We start from the raw sequence: 27429 nt of genomic DNA on the forward strand, positions 1-27429 counted from the left end.
GAAAACCACATTTTAAAAATAAGTTACGGCAAATATGTAAAAATTATGAATCTAATACGATCATTTATATTCTTCTGCTTACATAAGTAATAGTTTATGATTATTAAAAAACGTTTTTCAATTAAAAGGCTTATCAAGATCGCTTACCTTCTTGCAAGTTCTTTCTAATGCTAAAAAAACGAACTATAGTTATGATTATAAATACATTATAAATTATAATACAATATGTTGTATACACATAAAATTCATATTTCAATTGATAGTAAGCCCAGTAATACTATTCAAAGGCTCGCAAATACCGACTTGGTCAATGTGCAGTAGCTTGCTTTCTTGTAAAACCGTCAAAGTAACACCAAGCAGCTCCGCAATCTGAGTGGACGGGAACGATAACGACAGACACTTCGATATATACGGCACGAAATCTTCAGTAAAACAAATGCATAACGAAACAAAATTCTGCCTCTCGATATCCGTAAAAGCTTGTTGTTCTCTGTGGTAAAATGCCGTTAAAACCTGAACAGCCTGGTTCAAAGAGTTCCTATATGCATTGTAAACTTCTTTCACTATGTTCAACGGAGCTGTGTTTCTTAACATATTCAGTACTATCAACATTCCATTGCAGTATTCAGCCAACGGGTAATAGTCTAAAAGACTTTCTGGAGGCCCCGCAGAAGCATTCTCATTCACTGGCCGTGGTACATTCTTTATAGTAGGCACTTTATACGACTTCATCTGGTTCTCAAAGTGGTTTTCCGCCTTTTCTAGCCCTTTATAGAATAGTGCTAAAATATTTTTTCTAAAGAGCGGGGTCAGAGTGCATCTCATGTCCGCGCCGACTCTTCCGAATGATAGACAGAGATACATACACTGGTTAAATAGGGATTCGAAGTTGGATTCGTCTTCGTTTTGTAAGTCTCGGTTCAGGATTTGGGCCAAAACTTCTACCTGCAAAAAACACAAGATAATTATAATGCAGATCATTGTATTTTAGATTAGAATTAGAAATGCCTCGAAAAAAGAGTCGGAACTCTGAGGATATGCAAAACAATCCTCTTAAGACCTAAATCTTTATGCCAAAATGAGCATTTGTGACAACCAAGGCTCTCTGAACGTGAACCTTGACGGAATGCATGAAGGTTGATATTGGGTTGCAGCCGCACGCGTCAGTTGACATCTTTGGCGGTCAAATGATTCAGGTATACCATACCATGTACATTGACATATATATATCTAGGAACTGCCGGCCTAGCCAAGGTTACAATCGCTATCGCTTCGACAACGAAAAGCATTATGTCTCTCTATCACTCTTCCATATTAATGTGACAGTGACAGTTGCGTTTCGATCGCTACGGAGCGTAAGCGATTGGCATCTTGGCTACGCGGCCTGGCTTACGGGCAATAATAATGAGACATAACAGGGGCCAGTACAGCGGTGTGACACCGCTACAACACAACGCGATTGGTTGATGAGTTCGCATCACGCGCGCTATTGGTCGCAACTAGTTGCGTTAGACTGCACGATTGGCTGAAATTCGTAACACCGCTGAACTAGTACTATTTATAGTGCCCGTAATGCTAGTCCTCAGATATACAGGGTGTTTGGTACATCGTTTGCCAAATTAAAACGGCAGATAGGTTGAGTCATTTGCTAACTTCTCAGGACTAGAAATATTTAATTTGGTGCAAAAAATGTTTTCACTTCTATGACAGTTTTTCGTAAATTTCAAATTTTTACTTGAGTAGTAGTAAAAAAAAACTGGCCAATTTTGGTTTTTCTAGGCATGAGAAGATAGCAAATGACTCAAGCTATCTGCCGTTTTAATTTGGGAAACGATGTACCAAACACCCTGTATACGTCAATGACTATGTACCTACCTTTTGTTTCAACCAACAAGACAAGGCACTAGTTCCGTTCAGTTCGTCTTCTCTCGCCCTGGACTCGTGGGCGTCGGACAGAAATATTGATTTGTGCTGCGTCAGAACGTTGAACAGGTGAATTCGGTGCAACTCCACTATTCGCCTCAACAGTCTTTCGCTGGCTGCAATGAAAACAAATGCAGTTAAAAAAAAATATGGTGCCTACTACAGCCTGGAAAAAAAGAGTAGAAATTAAAAAGTGGCAACACTGTAGTGTCGCCCTATTCTCTTATATAAATTGATCTGAAATCATAGAATATAGCATCCTATAGAAGTGGTATAAGCGTTTCTCCGAGAGGGACAAGACATACGCAATGCGACAATATAAAAAATACGTTTTAATATTCCTGACAATATACCAAAAACAATCTACGTAATTCGGCCGGGTTATTTGTTGCCCACCATAAACCATACTAAATTTATGGTGGGGAACAAACAAAAAGTGAGACTGTGACAAGGACAAGCAATAATACCGCTTTCTCTGCTACTCCTAGTGAAACTTTTTAATTACTACTCTTTTTTGCCAAGCTGTAATTTAGCTGTTCCTCTCATGAATATGTTAAATTAAAAAGTAAGTATGTGACATGTAATGTTTTAAGTAGCTACCACGTTATTTTTGTTTTAATTTATTTATGACTATAAATTAAATACAGACGAATACAATAACAAAAATACATACATTCGGTATTTTTGGCATCCTCCAAAGCTTTTTCGAACCAAGCGTTTCTTGCTTTCAAAAAATGCAAATGAAGACCATCAGATGTGTTAGTTTTGCTTCCTGTGTAATGAATGCTGCCATCGTCATCCGTCGACCGGTATACGGTGTTGGCTCTTCGGAGATATCCAAGTATCTAAAATATATAATTAAATCAATCTGTATCCTATTTTGAACTTTAATCTCTTAGCAATAGAGACTACCATTCAAGAAATCATTATCGGCTAAACGTTCCTATCTCTATGCGCTGTTGCAAGCTGTCAATGTCACTATGCAAGCGCAACAAGAATATAATTATGCGCGTGCAATAGAGATAGCAACAGGCCCGTCTGTCGTCGCCGTTACGAAAATCTTTGTGGTAGGCGTCCTTTCTTTAGTATCCTATTTTGAACTTTAATTGCATAGCAATAAAAACTACCTGAAGACATTGCGGCAGCGGCAAATCATATCGGAGCTGATTGAACAAATGATATAGTGTCTCAAACCAGAGGGTCATGATCTCGGATGTGGTATTCTGCAAATAGAGGTTAATTAGATTAAATTATATCCAAATATTGCCACTGAAATTTGAACCTATATTATAGCAAATAGAGTTGATTTTGCGCTGTCGGAAAATTTAAAGAAACAAAGAAAAAGCGAGTATTCCGATTGAATGGGATTAAAAAATTGAGATTTAAATTTCATCAAACTCAAGAGGTTATAGGTAGGACCTTGGGCCTGAAGAGGATGTATTAGTAATAGTTATTGAGGTGTGGAATGCAGACTTTTTTTCTCTAAAATACAGGAAAACATTTTCTAGTTTTTTTTAAAAGGGCCATTAGATGTTTAAATTAAAAAAAAATAGTTTTTCATTGTGTACAAACCTGAACTAAGGGTATCTCAGAATACCGCTTAGATAAGTTCCGGATGAATGTGAAGATATCCAAAGCGCTCTCATAGTCCTCGGCGGAGAGGGCTTCACGCATCAGCGCAGGCAACTCTAGCAGTTCCAGTAACTTCTCACTCTGGTTGCGAATGGAACTGTAGCGACTGGAATTTACAACATAGGGGCTATTCATAAATTACGTCATTTCAAATTAGGGGGGGGGGTCTGGACATCGGATGACGGTAGCATGAAGTAGGAGGAAATGGGGTCATTTGAAGCATGATTTTTGGATGATTATAGGGGGGACGGGTCAAAAATCGATGACGTAATTTATGGACAGCCCCATAACAGTTTAACCCTCGTTTAACCTTTTCGACGCCGTGTCAAACACAAAAGCTGTCACTCGGACGCCACATCACCGAGGTGTCAAAACTTAAATTGGACTTAATGCATATGCACATAGGTCTATATTGCTCTGTGACCGATTAACCCGTCTTTATATCGGTCATTGGCGTCCAAAAGGTTAAAAAAAATCTTGTGTCATCCAACATTTTGTAACAGGAAATGGTCTGGTTTAAAGCATTTTTGTCTGATATAGAAATGTTTCTGTGGTTGGCAAGTAAGTGGGTACTGATATGAACGAAAATTTGTTAAATCAGTGTTTAAAACGTTAACTGCTTGGCTTGTGCACAAATCACGCGAGGTTCGATAAGGGGAGGGGGATCACGAAAAAATCACGACAGATGACGTTTGAAGAGGGGGGTACAAGGATACCTCAGGTGTATTTTTTACAGTGAATGAAACTAAGAAAAAACCGGGCAAGTGCGAGTCGGACTCGCGCACGAAGGGTTCCGTACCATAATGCAAAAAAAAAACAAAAAAAAAGCAAAAAAAAAGGTCACCCATCCAAGTACTGACCACTCCCGACGTTGCTTAACTTTGGTCAAAAATCACGTTTGTTGTATGGGAGCCCCATTTAAATCTTTATTTTATTCTGTTTTTAATATTTGTTGTTATAGCGGCAACAGAAATACATCATCTGTGAAAATTTCAACTGTCTAGCTATCACGGTTCGTGAGATACAGCCTGGTGACAGAGGGACGGACGGACGGACGGACGGACAGCGAAGTCTTAGTAATAGGGTCCTGTTTTACCCTTTGGGTACGGAACCCTAAAAATATCAACCACATAAGTAGAAAGTAGCCGAAAAAACCTCGCATGATTCACGCACAAGCCCCAACCTAGGGTGACCGCTATAGTTATTGCCACTACATAGTAATTGGCCTTTCCTAACAAATCAGAAAGAAACAAGCCTAACTAAGTCTTATTGTTAAGAGTGACCAATTACTACGTAGTGGCCAATAACTATAGCCACAGAATAAATAATAGTACTACCGTACAGAAAGGAAGCTTCCTACAAAACCGAAGTTTGACAGAGGTTCAGGGTCGAATCATGCTATCCCTTTCTAATACATGGCACTATCCCTTTCGGCTAATTAGGGTTGTCAAAATTCAAGTGATTATCTTATCTGTGGTCGTGCACGCAAAAGGAAGTCAAGTGGTGCCAACCCTAATAATTGCTCGGAGCAATGCTGAGCCGAGCGGAGCCGAGTTTGGCCGAAGTCAGGAGCTTCGCACACCTGCTATAGCAGTCACCCTATATGCTTCTTGTGCTACATTATAACCTTTAGCATAGTCAACTCACAATTTAATTACTATATTTTTTTTTTGGAAAATTAATGACAATTTATATTGTGATTAGAGTTGAATGGGTTAAATTATCACAACCATAAGTTAACACTTTCGCAACCGGCCAAAAAACGGCGCACTACCCCAGAAACCTGTCGTCTATATCTGCGTACAAAAGAACCCGCTGGGCGGGTTGTCCGGCATCTGAGCTAACATTACGAGTGCCTACCAGGCGGGTTCTCGGTAGTCAAAGTGTTAAAGTACTGTTTCCCATACTGTTCAATTGATACAAGATTACATTTTCCTGTAAAAAAATATATCCAGAGATTCCATGCTCTATTAGAATATATTATGTACTTTCATTTTACCTTTTCTCCTTAACTATATTTCCAGCCATTTGCGAAAAATTCTCACATTCCTGTATAAAGTCGGGCGTAGCCTCAAGAAATTTTGTCAGTGATTCTTTAGAATTCCCAAGGTCCTTCATGATGGTCCGTGAGATCTCTGCCGTCTCCACAAATGTCTTGTAATTTGTGAACGCCAGGTCTTGAGTTTGCTCTGTCAGTTGGTTCATCTCTTCAGTCAATCTTTCTGGCTCTTTTCTTATGTGATCCCAATTTTGTGACCCCAGTTTTTTAATGTATTCATTGATTTCACTGAAGTATTCTGCATTTTCTGAAATGTATATATTTTTATGGATATGATTTCGTAAGTAATAATGGGATAAGTGGCGTACACGAAGAGAGGCCTATGCTCAGCAGTGGGCGACTGAAGGCTAGAATGATGATGATGAAGTAATAATGCATGAAAAACTTTGTATTATAATCAATGGAGTAATGATAAAATCACAAGGGTATTGTAGCATCGCCTTACTAAATGATACCATAATAATGGCAAACATTTCGCTGGAAAAGTAGGTGTAGAACAGATTCTTACCGCTGCTGGAATCTGGGAACAACAACTGGCAAAGTTCGGTTAGTTCTTGAGCCATGGTTGAATGGAAAATTAATTAATAGGAATGAAACAAGCCCAGTTCAAGATTACACTCAGTGGCAGTAAGATTTTATGATCATAATTATATCTTTATCGTAGCGCTCTTGCAAAGTAATTTCTCACTCAACAGAGACAATATTTGTTTTGACATTTCTTTTGGCATTGACAACGTCCACGTAAATTTATCGTATTTTGATAACCACGCCATCTATTGCCGAGAAAAGAAATAATCATTCTAGAGGCATTTCTAACCATTCCTTAACTAAAGCATGTTCGACACTACTCACAAGAAACATGCTTCAGTTTATTTCAAAAGTGTAAAACGCCTTAAAAACTACAACGTTTTGTACTACGCAGACAACATTTCATAAATTTGGAACTTCAAAAATAAAAAAACTTACTTATTAGCTCAATAAAGAAATAAATAAAAGTTATTTAAATTTAATAATTAATAATTTTACTGTATCAATTATAAAACATTGAAAAGTGTATAGAATAAGAATGATTTATTTTTGTTTATTTCGTCGTTTAAGGTATAACGAAACATAAAATGGATGGATTGGGGAAATGGAAGATAGAAGATTGCCATTCTTTTATTAACCAAATTCGTACAAATTTAACCAAATAAACAGCTAAATACATTTTAAAATATTATTATTTAGTTAAATAACTGGTTAGTACTTTCAAAGTTTTTGTCGACATTTTATTATAACCAATTTTCAAGTATTGATACGTTCTTTGATTGCGTCATGTAAACGTATAGTTATATGTTATAGCTTCGATTATCTCGAAATTCATTCCGATTCGTGATTTAGAAGCTTTGTTCGTCCAAATATTGGTAAAAATCGGTAAGAAAATCAATGTTTATTAACCTATTCGTTTGACAAGGATAACCTAAGCGTTTTACGTCTATAGCTGTTGACACCATTTTTGTTCAGCTTTTCTGTTTGATTATGCCATGTTTCGCTAGCGAAGTGACTTTTCTATTAGAATTTTACATCTTTAGTTTATCGTCCACTAATATATCGTAGTCAGGGAAAATAATATGTTGTTAAATAAGGTTATGTTGATGTTTTGGTTTAGGAATGATATAGGGTGTATAGAATATTGTTGACAAGATGGTATGGAATAAGGGTCCCGTACTTGTTGGTTACTGAGCATGTTTTAGTTAACTTATGGGTCTAATCGTGCTCATTATTTTATTTGTTTATTTTAGTTATGGATGGTACATAACAGAAAACCAAAATGGATGGTGAAGGTGAAGATTTCAATCTCCACTGGGAGGAGGAGGAAGTGGAGTCAAAGGTATAATCGTTTTATATTTTATTTTAATTAAACTTTTATGATATTTATGTTTAAAATGTATATTATACTTTTAGCACATCCCAGGTGTAGTGGCTTCAGAGGTCATCTGTGGCTTAGATAATGTGCAAGCTGGTACTTACTCCAATATGGTAATTATAATTCTTATTTAATATTGGTACATAAAAATTAATAATTTAATTTATGTGTTATGTAAAGAAAGACTTGAGTCCTCTTTTAATATCTTCATTTAGATAAGTTCAATTTGAAAATAAAATTGTGTTATATTACATTATAATAAGTACTGTACAAGTTGAAGAATATGTAACAGATAAGAAGAATTATAAATTAAATATCCCTAAAATTAAAAACCACAGACGAGGTGGATAGACAATATTGTCTCAATATCTGGGCAGAAATGGACCCAAGAAGCAAAAAATAGGATGTACTGGAAAAGATTGGAGGAGGCCTATACCCAAAAGGGGTCCTTTAATTTAGAAATCAAATAAAAATCTAATTTAGTATTATATTTCTAAGGAATAAAAGGCTTAAATAATAAATAATAAAATATAAAACTAAAATTCAAGTAAGTAAAGAGATGCACACCACATTTGCAGAGCTCAGAAGTAATCATACAAGACACAGATCAGATAGCAGCGGAGAATCTGATGTTCTTGTCTCAGGATGTAGTCAGCTACACGGATGCTGCCGAGTTGGCTGTGGACCCCAGTGTGGAGTGTGTTACGGAGGAGGTGATCACGGATGACTGGACTGAGGGGCAGGACAGGTCAGTTGTTTGATTTTATTTTTAACAATATTCGAAAATAATGTTAACTAAGTATAAAATGTAACTCAGGCGTTCACCCAATGATGTATAAGTTTTATAACATTCTGTTTCTATTAAAATTATATTATGGGATAACTATGTCTCTTGTTCTTAATGTTTATATTTTTGAAGAGGATTAGATTGGGCATTTTGTGTACATAACACCATGGTTATATACCCAAAATGTCCAATCCACCAAATTTATTTACCATTCTTTCAAGTTTTTCATTTTAGTCTATGCACATATTGTCAGATGACATCCAAAATAATAATAATTCAACAAAAATCAACCTTGTTTTGTTACTAGTATGGTTCATTATGGCTTTGAATTTGTGGTAGGAATTACTGAATTTTGGTTGTCACCTGACAATATGAAAAATAAATAAATACAAGTGCGAGTCGGACTCGCGCACGAAGGGTTCCGTACCATAATGCAAAAAAAAAAAAAACAAAAAAAAAGCAAAACAAAAACGGTCACCCATCCAAGTACTGACCCCTCCCGACGTTGCTTAACTTTGGTCAAAAATCACGTTTGTTGTATGGGAGCCCCATTTAAATCTTTATTTTATTCTGTTTTTAGTATTTGTTGTTATAGCGGCAACAGAAATACATCATCTGTGAAAATTTCAACTGCCTAGCTATCACGGTTCGTGAGATACAGCCTGGTGACAGACGGACGGATGGACGGACGGACAGCGAAGTCTTAGTAATAGGGTCCCGTTTTACCCTTTGGGTACGGAACCCTAAAAACAATATAGTTGCATGTACATGTATATTATACTTTATGATGGTAAAGTATAAGGGCTGATTTAGACGGCGCACGAACTCGCATGCGATTCTAGTTACATTGCAGACTGTTACTTACATTTAACCGACCGATCAAAACCCGCAAGGGTATGGAACTCGCATGCGAGTTATCGCATCGTCTAAATCAGCCTCAATGGAAACATATTTTGTTTAGCTATCTCTAGCCATAAAGTTTAAATGAAAATAGACAAACATAAACCTAGATGGAGATGATACAGGCTGCATGCATTTACACAATAAATGCAATGTTCCTGCAGGACCTACAAAGAAATATTATAATTACTGTATCTATTGCAAATTGTAATTAATATTTGATTGTTAGTTTGTATAATTTCAGAGTCGAGGTTCCATTGGAGCATTTTACGAACCCAGTATTGGACATAAAAGAGGAAAATGACATTGATGTCCCACTTCCAACAGATCAGGTAAGTGCTTTGAAGAATTTGTATTAACATTAGGTGTATTTTTGTATGTTTTTACTTTACTATACATGTTTGGTAACAGTTTGTTTACATCCATACCATTTTAATTTCGAAATTAATACATCATCATGTATCTGACATAATTTTTTATAGCTACTAGAAGATCATGTTTTAATTAATGTTAAAATACCACAGTAAGTATTACTTCATAATCATTCTTTTGTTAGTGATAATGTTCATTGTTTGAAGATTATAGCTGTATCTTACATAATAAAATAACAGTGTTGCATGATAATACATTTTCAAACAGAGATTGGTAAATGCTAAGTAATTTTTTTTGGAGTGTACTATTGTTTTTTGAAAAGTTGGCAAGCTAGCAAGAAATAAAGTTATAAGGGCACCAGCATGAACAACCAACAAGTACCAAATGGATTATGTTAAACATTATTGGTAAGACAAGTTTCTTATACTTTCGACATTGAATTTCTCTTTTATGCATATATTACACACCACCTTACAACATTATGCTGGAATATAAGAATACTTATAACAAACTTAATAATGTCTATAAGTTCAAAAATTTTGCCTGCCTGTGAAACCAATGGTCCTGGGTTCGAATTACGGTCTAGGGCATTTATTTGTGTGATGAGCACAGATATTTATTCCTGAGTCATGGTCGTTTTCTTATTAATTTTATCATATATGTCATTCTTTGAATACCCACAACGGCCACAACACAAGCCTTCTTGAGCTCACTGTAGGGCTTAATCAATTTGTGAAAGATTGTCCCATAAATATTTATTATTATTTATTTAAGAGCATATCCATTAAATAACGTCTTCCTTTCCACCAGGACCAGTACACAGCAATGCGACCATGGCCCTGCGACTTCTGCTCGCGGCGGTTCCGCAAGAAAGCCGCCCTGATGAACCACATGGTGGCTCACCAGAACGACCGCCCCCACGCCTGCAACCTCTGTGGCGTGCGCTACGTGCGCAAGTGCGATCTGATGAACCATCTCAAGGTGCACGCTATGGTGCCGGACAACGCAGACCCGGTTGACTATGGTTAGTACTTTTATAAGCTTCTACTAGCGACAATCCTGCCATAGATATACTTTTTGGGACCACCATTGCCCTGTCATTTAAATATAGAAGATTCAACATTCATTGAGTAACTGAACCTGCAAGCTTAGCGTGCGTAGGTGTGATCTGATGAACCATCTCAAGGTGCACGCTCGCCCGGTCGACGGTTAGTACTTTTACATGATTCTATCAGCGCCGATTCTGTCAGGTAACGCTCATCTTGCCGCTTGCCCTGAGACCACCATTCTAGTGCCATTTAAATATAGAATGTAACTACATTATAGAAGGTTCCTAGTAACCGAACTAGCAACCATTGCGTGCGATGGATTCAGAAGACCATTCTTTATTGCAATTGACTGGTTCTCTCAGCAACTTGGACCTGGACATTTGGACATAGAGGGGGAGTTATAGAGATTTAGGGATTGATTTCCCAGATTAGACTTTGCATAATTACCAGTATGATTGACTCCTTTGCTTTGTTTTTTTTTATTTATGTTGAAATACCTATTTATATTTTTAAGTGTTTATTACAATTTTTTTGTTACAGAGGACGTGTTAGATAACAGTCAAGTAATAAAACCAAAGAAAAAGCGAGGGAGACGAAAAAAGAATCCCGAGCCAGAGCCTGAAGAAGTAAGTCCATTAAACTATACCTATTAACATTTAGTACCTATTCACTTGTATTATATTATAGCAATGTAACCATTTTCAGCAAGCTATATTACCAAAAAACGGCTGCTGGGATATCAAAACAGAGATGATGTGGGACTTAATAATGTAAGTCCCACATCATCCCTCAGTCCCTTAGTAAGAATTTTAACCCAATGAATGTTGTTGTTGTTGCTGTTTAATGTTGTTGTTGTTGTTGTGTTGTTGTTTGTGCTCAACGAGCTATGGAGAGGGCTATGCTCGGAGTTTCTCTGCGTGATCGAATCAGAAATGAGGAGATCTGTAGACGAACTAAAGTCACCGACATAGCTCACCGGATTAGCAAGCTGAAGTGGCAATGGGCAGGCCACATTGCGCGCAGAGAAGATGGCCGATGGGGTCGAAAAGTGCTCGAATGGAGACCACGGACTAGCAAACGCAGCGTAGGACGTCCACCCACAAGATGGACGGACGACCTTGTTAAAGCCGCCGGAAGACGCTGGATGCGGGTGGCTTCCAACCGGTACGAATGGAGGTCCAAGGGGGAGGCCTATGTTCAGCAGTGGACGTCTTATGGCTGAGATGATGATGATGATGATGATGAATGTTGTTTTTCAGAACGGAGACGTATGGGAGAACATGACCTCGGCGCGCACCATGCAGTGGTCGCGCCGCGCGCGCTCGCCGGCGCGGCCGCCGCGCTCGCCGCCGCCGCTGCCGCCGCCGTCGCCGCCCTCGGAGCCCGAGCCCTGCCCGCCGCCAGCCGACCCCAGCCGACCCTTTGTCTGTAGGCATTGTGGGGTCGGCTTCGCGAGGGAGAAGGCCTTACAGTCGCACTCTAGGGTGAGTTGTTATTAAAGATGCAACGGATAATTGTTTGGCCGGATACCGGATATTCGGCCTGACCATCGGCCGAATATCCGGTATCCGGCCGCCGAATATTCGACCGGCGGAACTATTCGGTTTTTCAGGTGCGCATTGTGCAGGTTTGACCTGTTTCCTAATGAACGTTCGCGCAGACACATTTCTAGGTTCGAAATGAGTGCGCGTGTAAGTCAGTGAAATGTTTAAATTGTTATTAAATAATAAACAAGTGCGATTATGACCGTGACTGTTTCTTAAATCTAATTTGCTTAGCCCAAAATCAAGCAATGTTACTATTCGGTTACCGGCCGGATAGTAAGGCACTATCCGGTATCCGGTCACATTTAAACAATGGCCGGATAGGCTGGATACCGGATAGTAACCGAATATCCGGTGCATCTCTAGTTGTTATTGTGAGATTTCCATCGCCGCCTACTATATTCACTAGGGAAAAGGCGACAGAAGTTGAATATTTTGAACTGTATTGCTAAGCTAATAATGTCTATTTTGTTTTGACAGATACACGGAGGAGATTCGCCGATAGAGTGCGGTACATGCGGCGAGCTGTGCTGGTCGCGCGAGGCGCTGGCCACTCACGCTCGCCAGCGGCATCCGCACCAGCCGCCGCAGCAGCCGACCAGGGAGCCCTACGACTCCAACTCAGGTCAGTGATACGAGGGCTACAAGATCCTTAAGGGGTTTCGCATCCGAGGATTGCAGACCCGTGTCCTGTCACGGTCGCCATGAGGTGACGAGAGGGGTATTTAAATTAAACACAGGCGCTCTATCTAATGGACCGTTTACTACTAACTCAATAATTTGTCTCCCTATACTAATACTACAGCGAGGTATTCTTACATAGTCTATTCAGCCGTCACTTTTTGCGCTTGTCGCACCCACATCAGCAGAGGCCGTCTTCGGAGCCCTACGACTCCAACTCGGGTCAGTGGTGATGCGATGGGAACGCCGGGTCTATACCCTCGGATTGTCGATGTTTTTTCGTGTCCTTTCAACCCAAAAACCCTTCGTTAAAAGTCAACTGTCCTGTTGACGTTTCTACGCAATTAGAGTCTGGCTAGCCAAAAATTGTTGACAGATATTTCGTTGTTGTATCACCAATTGTCTATGATTTGAAAAAAAGCTAAAAGTCAGTTGTCAATTTATGTCATTCATTCAAATTGTTTGCGGTTTATAAGGGGTTTATTTTAAATAATATTAACAATGTCTATACTGAGCGAGGTGCGCAAACTATTATTTAAGCTCGTATATAATTACGACAATGTGGGAAGTCGACGTGTAGCGTTGTATAACGAAAAACTGCAATGTTTACAACTCCTAAACAAATGTAAACAAATTAGAAGGTTGGTGCTCTATAAATATTTTGATACTTAGCATTTAGTATATTTGGCATAGTACCCTTATGTATTTTTTTGGTGATGGATTAATATTACGGTGTTATCGAGCTAGGTCTTATTTACATTACATTTCATTTTTCGCCTTATGGTGAGAAAGTGTTAACATATGTGTTTATCGTTAACTGTACTTTACATAGTGGTAGAAATTATGTGAGCTGACTTTGAGTGCACGTCAACGTATATTTAACTTATATCCTTAGGTACCTTACGTGTGCACAGAAAATCAAAAATATTATCTAGTATCAAAACTATAATTCCTACTACACAAAGTGTGACCAGCCCAAGATTTTTTGAATTTCCCGCCAAACGTTTAGGTAAAATTTCAGTAGCCAGACTCTAAACAACTATTTAATGATCGCGGTTTAAAAATATCGTCGGTCGTTTATTCAAGTAAATGTCTGTGTCTGACGAATATCATTGCGAATACGTCATCTTAAAATAACCCTAACATACGCTCGCCAGCCAAACATACATTCGTCGTTTTCAAAATTTTGTAGTGACGATCGCAAAACCCAATGGAGCCACCAAATTCTCTGTCGATTTAAAGACCGAATGGTTGGTGAATTTTGAATCATACATCATATTTCAATTCAAAAGACTTTTAATACATTCTGGGTCTGGCCAGATAATTAAACTATGGGTTGATCGCAGGTGACGACGACATGGAATACCAGCTGTCGCCGCTAGCCGACAGCGGGAGCGAGCGAGCCGTGTACGACACGCAGCGGGGCCCCGAGCTGTTCTGTCAAGATTGCGGCGTCGCCTTCCAGCGGGCCGACCTGCTGCGTCGGCACCAGGCTGCCGCTCACAGGTAGGATGGGAAAAATGTCATGGAATACCAGCTGTCTCCGTTAGGGCCACTTACACCATTCGACTAACCCGGGGTTAACCGGTTAAACATTGAGTTACCATGGTTACCAATACATTTTTGACACTGGATTAACGGTTTAACCGCTTAACCCCGGGTTAGAGGGGTGTTGCAAGTTGCCCTTAGCCGTCAGCCTAGAGCCATCCAGCGGGCGGGCATCAGGTAAAAATAAAAGACACGTAGCGAGGCCTGGTAACGAGACGTGTTTTCGTGAAACTTGCGAAAGACCGTTGCAGTACCTATGGTCAATAGCAACATGACACGGTATCTTACTCGTTGTGTCGTGTACCTACAACAGAACCAATATCTGCAGTCCTTGGTTTTACCGATGCCGAGATGAATCGCGAATCCTTGTATTTATTTATTATAGGTTTCTCCATAGGAACGCGCTTTATGTTTTTTTTATAAATCTCTGTGTTTGAAATTCTGACGATTCTAAATAAGGGCTGATTTAGACGGCGCAAGAACTCGCATGCGATTTTAGTTACATTGCGGACTGTTGGTTACGTTCAATTCAACCGACCGATCAAAACCCGCAATGTAATGAAACTCGCATGCGAGTTCTCGCATCGTCTAAATGAGTTCTATTAACGCAGGATGTTATTGTCGACAGTCACAAACGGCACGACAGCTCGTCGTCGACGTGGGCGGAGCACTCGTGCGACGTGTGCGGCGAGACGTGCGCGGACGCGCTGCAGCTGCTCGCGCACGCGGAGCGCCACGCCGACCGCCCCGCGCCCTCCAGGTACCTCCATATCGCGCGGCAAGCTATCGAACATTGGCTCGCGCGGCAACCGCGTGCAATTGATACCGGGCTGCCGCGCGCGCCAACTCGATCACTGGCGCGCGAGCCACGCGCCGCGCATAGAACCATTCATTGTCGGTGTTTCGACGCGCGGCCAAGGAATGTTCGCGCGCAGTTCGGATGGGTGTGTATATATTTCAGTTGGCTCGCGCGGCCGCATACATGGATAATAAAAAGTATAGTACTTTAATTGAATTATCCGGCACTAAACAGTTTCTATGGAACAGTAAATGTAGTGATTATCGCAACAGATCATTTTTCTATTTGGCTATACTTCGTTCCGAATAATTAATTTTTGTGATATAATGTGGTCTATCGTCGGATCGCCTGCCGCGCACGGCCGCCGCGCATTAGCTCAAGATGGTGCCGAAATTGGCTCGCGAGCCAAAATACAGGTTTGCCGCGGTCGAACAATGCTCGCGCGGCCGCCGCGCAATATCGAGACGCGCCTTTACACCGGCCACACACACTATCGCAGCTGCACAAGTCTCATGCCTCTGCCAAGGAACGTGCGCATAGAACCTACACGCTTGCCGACCGCTTGGATAAATATGCAAAATTATCCAGCTAATTATCAGATATTTTATTGGTATGTTGTATTTCAGATTCAAGAGGATGTCACGGGGAAGAAATAACACGTCTTCGAGTGGTTCGCGGCAATTCCCCTGCAGAGAGTGTGGTACGATGTTCTTTTTAAGATGGTCTTAATAGTACCAACTGCTCCCTAGCCAAGCAAATTTAAGAAAAGGCCCATCCATTTGCGCCCAATTCCTAAGAAAAAGACGCCTTTGACTGTCGCAGTTGACGAACGCCACTATCGGTTACAGTTGAAAATGAACCTTCATTATGTTCCAATAAAGTTGACTTTTGCGTGCTATATAAATAGTCGTGGCGGTCAAAAAGTCGAGTGGTGTTCAGGTAATCGATGTCTATAGGCCATGTCATGAACTATAGGAGCCGTCAGATTTTTAGCGCGAGGCGTAAATGTGTCGTTTATGCTTCCGATGTAGTCCACGAGATGGCAGAACCTACTATGCACAAGGAAACGTACCGACGAGAACGGTAGATGGTAGCACTTGCTTTGGCAATGTACATGTGCACATAATTATGTTTCCGATCCAGGCCACAAGATGGCAGACCCTCCAACACGCACGGTCCCTGTATAATCAATATAATAGGATAGGGTCTTCTATTTCTTATCTATACAATCTAAACAATACATTTGCATTTGACAGGCAAAGTATTTGGCTCGCGCAGCTCCCAACAAATCCACATCCGAATACATACCGGCGAGCGACCCTACGCCTGCCGGTTCTGCTGGAAGGCCTTCGCGGATGGCGGCACGCTAAGAAAACACGAGCGGATACACACCGGTGAGTTCTTTAAATCTATACCTTATGGAGACGGGATAAGGTTCACATCACATTGGCGAGCCCTACGCCTGCCGCTTCTGCTGGAAGGCCTTCGCGGATGGCGGCACGCTAAGAAAACACGAGCGGATACACACCGGTGAGTTTTTTAAATCTATACCTTATGTAGACGGGATAAGGTTCACATCACATTGGCGAGCCCTACGCCTGCCGCTTCTGCTGGAAGGCCTTCGCGGATGGCGGCACGCTAAGAAAACACGAGCGGATACACACCGGTGAGTTCTTTAAATCTATACCTTATGTAGACGGGGTAAGGTTCACATCACATTGGCGAGCCCTACGCCTACCGCTTCTGCTGGAAGGCCTTCGCGGACGGCGGCACTCTGAGGAAACACGAGCGTATACATACGGGTAAGCATTCTGTACCTTATGTAAACGGCATAAGGTTCACAATCGCATCACGCCGACGAGCTACTATGCTACGTCGCACCAGCTGCTTCTGATGAATCCATCGGGTAGCCATGTACCTTATGTAGACGGTATAAGCTTCACACCGCACCGGCGAGCGCTACGCCTGCGGGTTCTGTTGTATGCAAAGAAAACACGAGCATATACACAGCGATAAGACAAAGGATTCCGTACTTTATGTGTAAGGGACAAGTTCCCTTCAATTAATTTTTTTATAGCGATCGTACATTTTAGAGCCGCCATACACGGACTGCTCGAGCAGTAACCCAGTGATCAACATACACGGACTGCTTTTGCAGCTTGACCGCATGATGAAATTTCACCGCGCAGCCAACCGCCCGAAGCAGTTGCAACTGCTTGAGCGGTTCGTGTATTGCGAATGACGATATTGTATTGAAACTGCAGAATGCAGATCACCCAACGGCGACCGCTTGAAGCTGTTGGCACTGACTGCTCAAAGCAGTCCGTGTATGAAATGAAATGAAAAAATTTATTTTCAGGCAACAGGCAACTATTGGCCCATAGAAAAATACCTTAAAACTAGCATACATATTATTACAAAATATATCTTAAATCTAAAAACACAATAATTATCACAATTATGGCTGCGATGCAGTTCACAACCCCGCAATGTCAGGGAGCCGGCCGCGGAACCGCCGGAACTTGACACCCTTCGACCAAAACTCCTTGGTGAAGGTCGCTAGATGTTGAGTGTATATGGCGGCCCTTAAAGCGACGTGCTGCGCCTACCGATTGTACCGTTAGAGTTGGCTCAATTTGAGTGGTAACACTGGTAAGGTTGTATGTTGTTGCAGGCGAGAAGCCGTACGCGTGCGCGGTGTGCCCCCGCGCGTTCAACCAGCGCGTGGTGCTGCGCGAGCACGTGCGCTCCCACCACTCCGCGCCCGACCGCCGCGCCAACGGTATGGATCCATTTGTACCACCTGTGCCCTGATTATCTTTTTTTTTTAGGGTTCCGTACCCAAAGGGTAAAACGGGACCCTATTACTAAGACTTCGTTGTCCGTCCGTCCTTCCGTCTGTCACCAGGCTGTATCTCACGAACCGTGATAGCTAGACAGTTAAAATTTTCACAGATGATGTATTTCTGTTGCCGCTATAACAACAAATACTAAAAACAGAATAAAATAAAGATTTAAGTGGGGCTCCCATACAGCAAACGTGATTTTTGACCAAAGTTAAGCAACGTCGGGCGTGGTCAGTACTTGGATGGGTGACCGTTTTCTTTTTGCATTTTTTTCCGTTTTTTTTTTTTTACTTTATGGTACGGAACCCTTCGTGCGCGAGTCCGACTCGCACTTGCCCGGTTTTTTATCTACGTATTTTAAAAGAAACCTTTATCAAACGGGATATGGCGGCTCCGTTGGGCCTCTACATTATATAAGTTTCAATAAATGTTATATTAGTTATCAAAAAAATGGTACACTAATTTTGCAGTTTTAAATAGGGGTTCCGCCAAAATCGACTGAAAAATCCCAACATCAATTTCTTTATAGCCCCCGGTTTCAAATAATTGTGCCCTCTTGTCTCGAGTCCGGAGTCATTCCATTAAGAAGTGCTGTACATCTTCGACGGAGCCGCAGATATCGCAGTTGGGCGACTATGCTTTCCCCATAAGATGAGCAAACTTATTTAGTGGAAGTCCCTTTCTAACAAAAGCTGGCATAAAGGGACTTCCATTTACTACATGTTGCAAGCTTTTGATAAACAGGGTACAGGGGCCCGGTTCTCGAAAGCTTGGAACTTGTAATACAAGCGGATGTCACTTTTTGACAGCTTTTGTTAGAAAGGGATTTCTACTTGTATTACAAGTTACAAGCTTTTGGGAAACGGGCCACTGGTCTAATTCAATTCTTGTCATTTTACTGCTAGAGGAATTCCTAAATCTAATTTTGCCGCATTTAAAATGGACCAGGAGGCTTATCTAGATTGTAGTGACTGGTTATGAATTTGTTCTGGATTTGTTATGAAAACGATTTGTCAATTGTGAATAGTGACATTTCTTCAATCAGAAATGTTACAACTGAGTTCATAATTAAAAAACAAATCTAAATCAAATCTATAAGCCCCCAGGATGCAACATTTTAGCAAATTACTAGAATATGATGCTAATCGGCCCACATTTTCTTCTATCGTACTAATTTGATATGTTATCGTAGGGGGTCCCTCGTTTTGCTGCGTGGTTTGCGGTCGCACGCTACACTCCAGTGCCGAGCTGGTGCAGCATCTTATTCAACACTGCGACGCCAACACCGCGCTCAAGAGACAGCCGCAGGTAATGATTGTTGTAAAAGAAAGAACCAAAATGTTTACTTATGATACTACTCGGTTACAATATCTGTGCACTTCGCCTCGTGACGTCATTACGGCGCTGGCTCGCCGTCGCATTTCAACGAGGTGCAGAGATATTGTAACCGGGTAGTAAGTTATGATTTATTTCACTGTAGAATGTATTGGCTTTCATGTCATGAACAAGACTAAATATTTATTTAATTCTATTATTTTTATTGAAATTTTTGTGCTGGAATAAGTAATAAAATTTTCACCACACCAGCTCGGAAAGGCTTACCTTGCACTTCAAAAACTGATAGCAAAGTTGCATTTTATTCACATATTATGTGAGGCAAAGTAATCAAATGCAAATTTTGAGTTGCTTTCTTATGTTTGCTAGTAGAATTGACTTTTATATGATGATTTTGGATGATAAATATTTAATAACATTCATTTGGATTTCATTTGGTTTGATTTTGTTTGATATTTTACATTTAATATTTGCTTCGGGTTGGTGTGGGTTTTTCACTCGGGGGCAAATTTTGTTTAACCCTCATGCTTTGAAATCCTCACATCGCTTAAGATTCCATTTTTCGAACTACGAGTATAGCGAGTGGTTCAATTTTGGAATCTTTTGCTCGCTCGGGTATTAGACATGTGTAAGTAATGCTCGTAATATCACAAATGAGATATCTCTCGAACACGTAATATGGCATTACATATGTCTCCGCGAAATCAACCAGTACTTCAAACATCACGCATCCCGCGAGCCGCACCGAGCGCGCGAGCGCCAACGACCGGCCGAAGCGCGCGAAATGGATTCAATTCCAAATACATTGACTCGCCGATATGAACGGTCAGTTCAAGTCTACACACGGAGCGCGTAATGTGTAATGTCACTTGTGATAGTGTCATGTTTGTTCGCCATGCCATGCCATGCCATCATTGCTTTGTTATCTCGCTCGCACTCGCACTCAGTGCTCGCTCGCTCTCGCTCTGCGATGCTTTCGGCTATCTTCGGAACCATTCGGATAGGTCCGCTCGGCCGATCGCCGCGGCTTAAGTTGTCACTCACTAATATTTTTACGAATATGATTTTCTGCAATAGATTTAAAACTGTAATGCGTCCGCGTAGAGCTTAAAATGTTTTCTTATAATACAAGAAGGACGCGGTCAAATGGAGTAATTTATTTGCGATTTTGAATTTGACGAAAAGAAAACCGTTTATTATTATTGTTGTGAAATGTTTGATAGTTTGCTTGACTTTCGCTGTTCGCGGCAAACTAAGTACGAGTTGATACTTGTTTATCCTTTAATTTAATCGTGAATTAGTGCATATCGAGACTGACTGTAGAAATTTGAGTTGTTTATAAAGACTGAGTGAACTAAATTGCAAATATATTTAAATTAAATTGTGAAAGGTGTAATAAAAGGTGTAAGGTGTGTAGGTGGTGTAAAGGTGATATAGTTTCGTTATGGCAATATTCTGATAATGTATTAGTGCTGGTGAGTAATCGCTTTTTTACGGACTATTGGTGACTTTAACTTGATTGACCTATTAAAAAAAAATGGCTATAAACGAGCCACTTTACGGAGACAGAACCAAAGCGAGCAAAATGTACGCATTGTTATAGAATACTCGCCATATCGGGAAGCTCCATAGGCAATTATCTACCTCCGAAACTTACATACATATAATTTGTAAGGAACTAACAAAAAATCTTTCACATAAAGGTGACAAAACGCAACGCGTAATAAATAGATCGATCGCCGATACGGATCCGAGACGCCTAGAATCACTAGAGTGCTGTAGATGCGCTGTGTAATGTAAGAGATAGCTGTAATGTGGCCGCCGTCTCGCGCGCGCCCGAGCGCTGTTTCACGGTCGGGTCATGTTTCGAGTGATGAGTGATTATTACATGTTCGGAAAAGTGATGTGATATAGCATCACTTTTCGAAGCACTGTTTCGCGCATGTCTATCGGGTATCAATATTAGCACGAGCGGTTAAACAACAACTTTGCCCCCTTGTAAAACAAATAACTATTGTTCAATATAATTTCCAGCGAATTCGGTTTATTTTACTGCGCCTAATCGTAAATTGGGTCGCATTATCAGTTTCAAGGGTTTTCTACTAATATGGTAATGCTAAAAGACAGAGACTAAGGGCCAGTTGCACCAACCACATTTGACAGACTGATCAACGTCAGCCGGCGCGCCCCAGCGCTTTACTATGAAACTTTCCATACATCAAAATTTAGCGAACTCTTTAACGATACGAACAGTTTGGTGCAACCGACCCTAACCCCCTTATTCATAAAGGTTCACTAAAGTTGACAAGACGATAATAATCGTTTGTCCCTTTCCGACGTATCGGTATGATGAAAAGGGACAAACGATTATTATCGGCTCGTTAACTTTAGTAAACGTTTACGAATAAGTGCCAGTTGCACCAACCACATTTGACAGACTGATCATCGTCAGCCGGCGCGCCCCGCGCCTTTACTATGAAACTTTCCATACATAAAAATTTAGCGAACTCTTTAACGTTCGTAACAGTTTGGTGCAACCGACACTAAGGGGATAATTATACTCGCCATCCTTTCCAACAGACCGGTCCTCGCAAATACAAGCGGCGGCGGAAAATCAAGTCGGAGCTGTCCCCGCGGCACTCTTGGGAGCGCGGCTCGCCCTCCCCCGCGCGCTCCGCCTCCCCCTCCCCCGCCCCCTCCCCCGCCCCCTCCCCCGCCCCCTCCCCCGCCCCCTCCCCCGCCCCCGCGCCCGCCGCGCCGCGCCGCCGCCGCCGCGCGCCGCCGCCCAGACCCAAGATGATACACACCGAGGAGCGCCGCGCCAAACCCAGACAGGTATTATTTTATTTTATTAAGGGTCACCGACTATTGTTGACATCGATACATTTAAAACGTACAAGCTAATACATGAAGGGAGTGATGTCACAATCACTTACAGGTAAACACCGCATGCAAAACATATACAAGTAAACAACTAAAGAAATATCTAAATTAAACTTATTTTCTAATTATTTATGTTTTAGGAAATATTTTTGGACAGATGTTATAAATTTATTTAATGGGTCATAGTGCATATCCGCCTTGTCACAGCAACCATTAGCAATTTTATATTATCAATTAATAAGTGGAAGTATAAGGCCTGAGTAAACGCTCGAGTTGGGCGTGTAGCGGAACGCCGTACGGCGTGCATGTTAAACAAATGCAAACGTATAGGAGCGGCCTTAGTGCACGCTGCTCAAATCACTTATGAGCCCGACGCCCCGCCGACCGCGTCGCTCCGAGCGTCCACTCAGGCCTTACACTAGCTTTATTCATTTCATACAGATTGAATATAGCGAAAATATATCAATTTAAAACCCTCCATGCTATAGTAGGGTACCTTACAAACATCAAACATCATCAAACATCAACATTTATTCAGCAAATAGGCCACTAGGGCACTTTTACACGTCAACATTGAATTTACATAAAAGCAAAAATAATAACATCAACAATTTTATAAAATAAAACTAACAATTCAATCTAACGTATTACAAGCTGGTATACTACCTAGTAACTTCTTCTTTACTAGGGGCTATATCACTACTGCCGTTTCTGATCTATTGTGATCACCCCTGCATCTTGAAGTTCTTTTGATCTCGAAAAACTTTAACATCTAGCCTCTAGCTTTAACCGTCCTAATACCTACTAGTACTATATACACTACATACGATTCGAGATAGGATAAAAAACACATTGTCCGCCATTTAGATTTTTTTTATAGTCTTCTAGCAATTTAAAATGTTCAGTCTACAGATAAAATTATTAAGAGTGTATGATTAACAACCTCCGTATGCTTATTAAACCAAATTATTCACCAACACAGGTACGAGGAAGGCGGCCGCCGCGGCACCCGGCCGACGACCTGCGCGCCATCGCGCCGCGCTCCGCCACGCCCTCCCCCGCCCCCTCCCCCGAGCCCGCCGCCGCGCCCTCCCCGCCCCCCTCCCCGCTGGTCTCACCTCAGGAAGGCGGCCCCTTCAAGTGCGAAATGTGCTCCGAAGAGTTCCCCCGCCGCGACGCGTTGTTGTTACACGTACCGGTGCACATATGACGCAGTCGACCGAAGCGGCGGAGGCCGCGGCTATCGCGCGAGAAAAGAGCCTGATGAGACGACCGAGCGAGCCACAGCTGTGAGTCTCTCAAATGTGTAAATTTTAGTTTAGCAAACATGGTTATGCGGTGGAGTGTGTCCAAAATCATCCAGCTAAATGCGATTCGATGCTGTTAGATGTGGCTTCACCCATAAGGCGTTCTCATTCAGTTATCAATAACAAATGAGATGAAAATAGCCTTGTCTTTCTTGGCTGATTATACTATGGTCAGTTTCCGTAACGACCTTATGAGTGGTTTGATTCTGTATGATTATAAAGATTCATACTTGATTCACCGAAAATCTGGATGTGACTAGTTTGTTGAAGGGTCTTAAAACTGGATAAAGGTCTAATTTATTTAAATTAATAACTTGGCCCTGTTCAATAGTGTTCCTACTCACCGAGTTAGATTACCAAGTGGTAATCCTCCCTCCATCTTATAAACAACTCGAGTAGTCGAAGACTGATCGCTTCGCAATAATTTAGCGGTTTAACCCTATAATAGATATGTGTTTATGATTAGATTGCCACCTGGCATAGACTAGGAATCCTCTAGACCGAGTTTCGAGCAATTATTTCATGCAACCGGTGATGCCAAAAATGCGGTGGTGCGCGGGACGAGGTGAGCGAAGTCCCGTGCCGTGATTGGTCCGTTCAAAAACACGGACGGCACACAAAGACACTTTCGACTCGAACATGAAGTAAAATTACCGTATGCGTGGCAGAGGGGGCAGCGCGACTATGCTAAGTCTAGAGGATGTTTTGTCTGTGCCACCTGGATGCGCGCGACGATGATAGTCTGATTTCACTTAGCGTGGAATAGCCTTAAAACCTCTTAGCAATCCAGTCATTGTTGTAGTAAAAACATAGGAAGCATATTGATGTAAGCGCCTGTCGCACAAGACTTCCTTTTTTCTAAGATCGACCCAAATAGCCATCTAAATATGTATAATGTATATAGATAGAATAATATTAGACCCTATTAGAACTATGTTTCAGCCGCGATCGGTTACAGTAATTAAGGGTTATTTAACAATAGTTGAAAATTAGTTATATGATGCACGAATAAGTAGTTGAACAAGTGATGTGAACGTATATTTTCTATCTCTCTTGCATTTTCAAGTCTGCCTAAACTACTGTCAGTCTTATGGAAAAATAGATAATTACTTATAAGTCACTGTCAATTCATAAAATAATGTGTACCTACATAAATAGCTGAAATAATCTCCTTTATTTCCAAAATGTAATGTAATAGTGACAGATGTGGCCGTCTTGTACAAATTGTATGGTATATGATAAAAGCTGGGCTTACTGTGTGACATATCTATTTAAGAAACCTTAATACAGAAAATATTCATATTGGACCACAACATAACAACATTACAGCCAAAGGTGTAGTACCCGAGCTGCATACATCGCTGTCGTCGCCATTGTTAGTAGCTCGGTACGCGTCAAGGGCGACTGTTACTTTTTACACTGTTTTGGGATTCTTCACATTCGAGACTCCCGTGACCTGTTTTATAAATGCCTGTAACACAAGCGAAAATATTTTTCTAACAAAAAAATACCTTCACTTATTTTACAGGTGTTTATGAATCCGTACTGTCTTTATGATACATGTTAGATTGTATGAGTGTTTGTGAATTTGTTGATCGTTGTGTAGTGCGTGATTCTCGCCTTTTCTACCTATCTAATTGTAAGGTATGAAATATGAATCAATACATGTACAGTTGTTTCCCACTATTGTCGGTAGAATGTGACATGACTCAGCCAAAATACAATTAATAAAGTTTTACTAGAACTCTCCTTTACACCCCTTAACCTTTTGGACGCCAATGACCGATATATCCGCACCGCAGGTTCAACGCCAAAGCTTGATTAATAGGTCACAGACCACAGAGCAACATGGACCTACGTGCATATGCATCAAGTTCAATTTCAGTTTTGACACTTCGGTGACGTGGCGTCCGGGTGACTGCTTTTGTGTTTGACACGGCGTGGAAAAGGTTAAACGTGTTGTGCCCAACCATAAGGATCGCTTGTAAACGGCGGCTGGCATGCAGATGTCACTCAAGTCTTTATTGACACCTTTTACTTGGGAATGACACAAATAGGAAATGTTTAATGAAATAAACCTGTCAATTGTTGTAAATATTATATTTTAATTAGTCTAGAAACAGTGAGGAGAGCTCGAGGCTAGATTATTGGAACTAATAGTTCTGGGACATTTACTTATCGTGACATTGAATGATTATGTTTGTCTGTTTGTAACACTGTTGCCTATATTACTAAGACTCCATATTATGTTGTCGTATTGATTGTATTGTTGTATTTTATTAATGGACTGATTCATAGATTAGACGATACTGTACATAAGTGTGTAGTTAGTTTGCAATACTATACTTTGTTTAGTACAAAATGGTGTTTTGGGGTTCTTTAACAGTTTATATTTGCTTTTTTTGTGATATAGCCATAAATAACTGGTGGTTTATGTATGTGCCATAGGAGGTTGGCGACAGACACCTAAAATGTAATACATATTATATTAAAATTTAATACATACATTTATAACATTATCAAGAATCAAAAGTAATGGTGCAATACATTCCCCAACAATGTTTAGCAACCGATGTGTTAGCAATGTTTTATTTTTTTTAATCAGAAAAAAAGTTTATTAGTATTTTCTTCAAAATTTTAAGAACTTGTTTCAATCATGTTTTTTAATGCAGAATGTTTTATGATATTTCATAAATAAAACCGTTGCAATTTTTCTTAGCTTTTTAAAATGTTTTTATATAAATTTCACCCGTTTATTTCAACATTTATAATAATTTAATGTTATTATGCATACATCACTGATTGTCATGAGCATAACCAAATGTAACTATTGACTTAATGTTGTATACCTAAGCAATAAAATAAAACAGTCCACACTATTTGTTTTTCTATAATTTCTGAATTTTAAAACGTGTTTTTTATTCTGTCTCATTGCATATGTTCTCACGCGTGTAGCTCATCTACAGGAACCTGCCATCTATGGAAGCCCTACTGATATTTAACCTTTTGGACGCCCATGACCGATATATCCGCACCGCAGGTTCAAAGACCGATTAATCGGTTACAGACCACAGAGCAACATAGACCTACGGACATATGCATAAACTTCAATTTCAGTTTTGACACTTCGGTGACGTAGCGTCAATGCAATGCAGCAAAATAAAACCTACGCAATTTGATTGGGTTATTTGGTACCCAACATAACCATAATAAAATTAGGGGAATAAAGAAAAATGTTAGAATGTGAGAAGGACTAACAATAATAGCACTTTCTCTGCTACTCCTACTGAGATACATAAGACTATCCCGTTCGGTCAATTCCCCCGACACCCCTCATACCTGATCCAGTTATAATACTTGCCGCAAAAATAAGTGACATCTCTTTCACTCTGGGGTAATTTGAATAAGGTAAAAGATATATACTGTAGCATTATGATTTTAGTCGCCAGGTTGGTATTGCGTTATGGTCATGTATACGTGGTCAAGCAGATCTTGTCAGTAGAAAAAGGCGGCAAAATTGAAAAATATAGGCGTGCAGGGATATCGTCCTATAGAAAATTTGAATTTCGCGACTTTTTTTACTGACAAGAATTTGCTTGACCAGCTATATCTATACATTAGGGTTGCCATACGTCCCGGTACGCCGGGACATGTCCTGGTTTGAAGCATGATGTCCCGGTGTCCCGGCCCATAAGCAAATTGTCCCGGTTTATAAATCATAGTTATTTAGTAGGGGGCATTGAGACAGACAGACGGCCGGACGGTCAACAAAGTGATCCTATTTGGGCTCCGTTTTTTTCCTTTTGAAGTACGAAATCCTAAAAATCTACCTACTATTATCTCGAAAAAATTTCGCGC

General features: G+C 40.7%; 2 protein-coding genes across 3 annotated transcripts; one reads left to right on the plus strand and one right to left on the minus strand.

The window, feature by feature from the left end:
- Window positions 1-42: 42 nt before the first annotated feature.
- LOC134670241 (conserved oligomeric Golgi complex subunit 8) lies at window positions 43-6317 on the minus strand. Its single transcript, XM_063527963.1, has 7 exons — window positions 6123-6317; window positions 5555-5861; window positions 3496-3661; window positions 3051-3146; window positions 2597-2768; window positions 1872-2039; window positions 43-941 (listed from the first exon to the last, which is right to left on the minus strand). The coding sequence occupies exons 1-7, from the start codon at window positions 6175-6177 to the stop codon at window positions 253-255; spliced, it is 1653 nt and encodes a 550-aa protein (XP_063384033.1). The 5' UTR covers window positions 6178-6317; the 3' UTR covers window positions 43-252.
- Window positions 6318-6717: 400 nt separating this feature from the next.
- Window positions 6718-26445, plus strand: LOC134670242 (zinc finger protein 358). 2 transcript variants are annotated; one of them, XM_063527966.1, is made up of 17 exons: window positions 6718-6852; window positions 7396-7484; window positions 7559-7633; window positions 8099-8268; window positions 9437-9539; window positions 10390-10603; window positions 11169-11254; window positions 11888-12112; window positions 12653-12797; window positions 14200-14359; window positions 15030-15161; window positions 15827-15900; window positions 16457-16594; window positions 17875-17982; window positions 19239-19354; window positions 21962-22216; window positions 23247-26445. In XM_063527966.1, exons 2-17 carry the CDS (start codon window positions 7425-7427, stop codon window positions 23472-23474), a joined length of 2289 nt encoding a protein of 762 aa, XP_063384036.1. In that variant the 5' UTR covers window positions 6718-6852; window positions 7396-7424; the 3' UTR covers window positions 23475-26445. The 2 variants fall into 2 exon arrangements, with proteins under 2 accessions (XP_063384036.1, XP_063384034.1); XM_063527964.1 differs by lacking the exon at window positions 6718-6852 and adding an exon at window positions 6859-7027.
- The last annotated feature ends 984 nt before the right edge of the window (window positions 26446-27429 follow it).

Source organism: Cydia fagiglandana, chromosome 13, assembly GCF_963556715.1.
Source record: "Cydia fagiglandana chromosome 13, ilCydFagi1.1, whole genome shotgun sequence".
Taxonomy (NCBI): domain Eukaryota; kingdom Metazoa; phylum Arthropoda; class Insecta; order Lepidoptera; family Tortricidae; genus Cydia; species Cydia fagiglandana.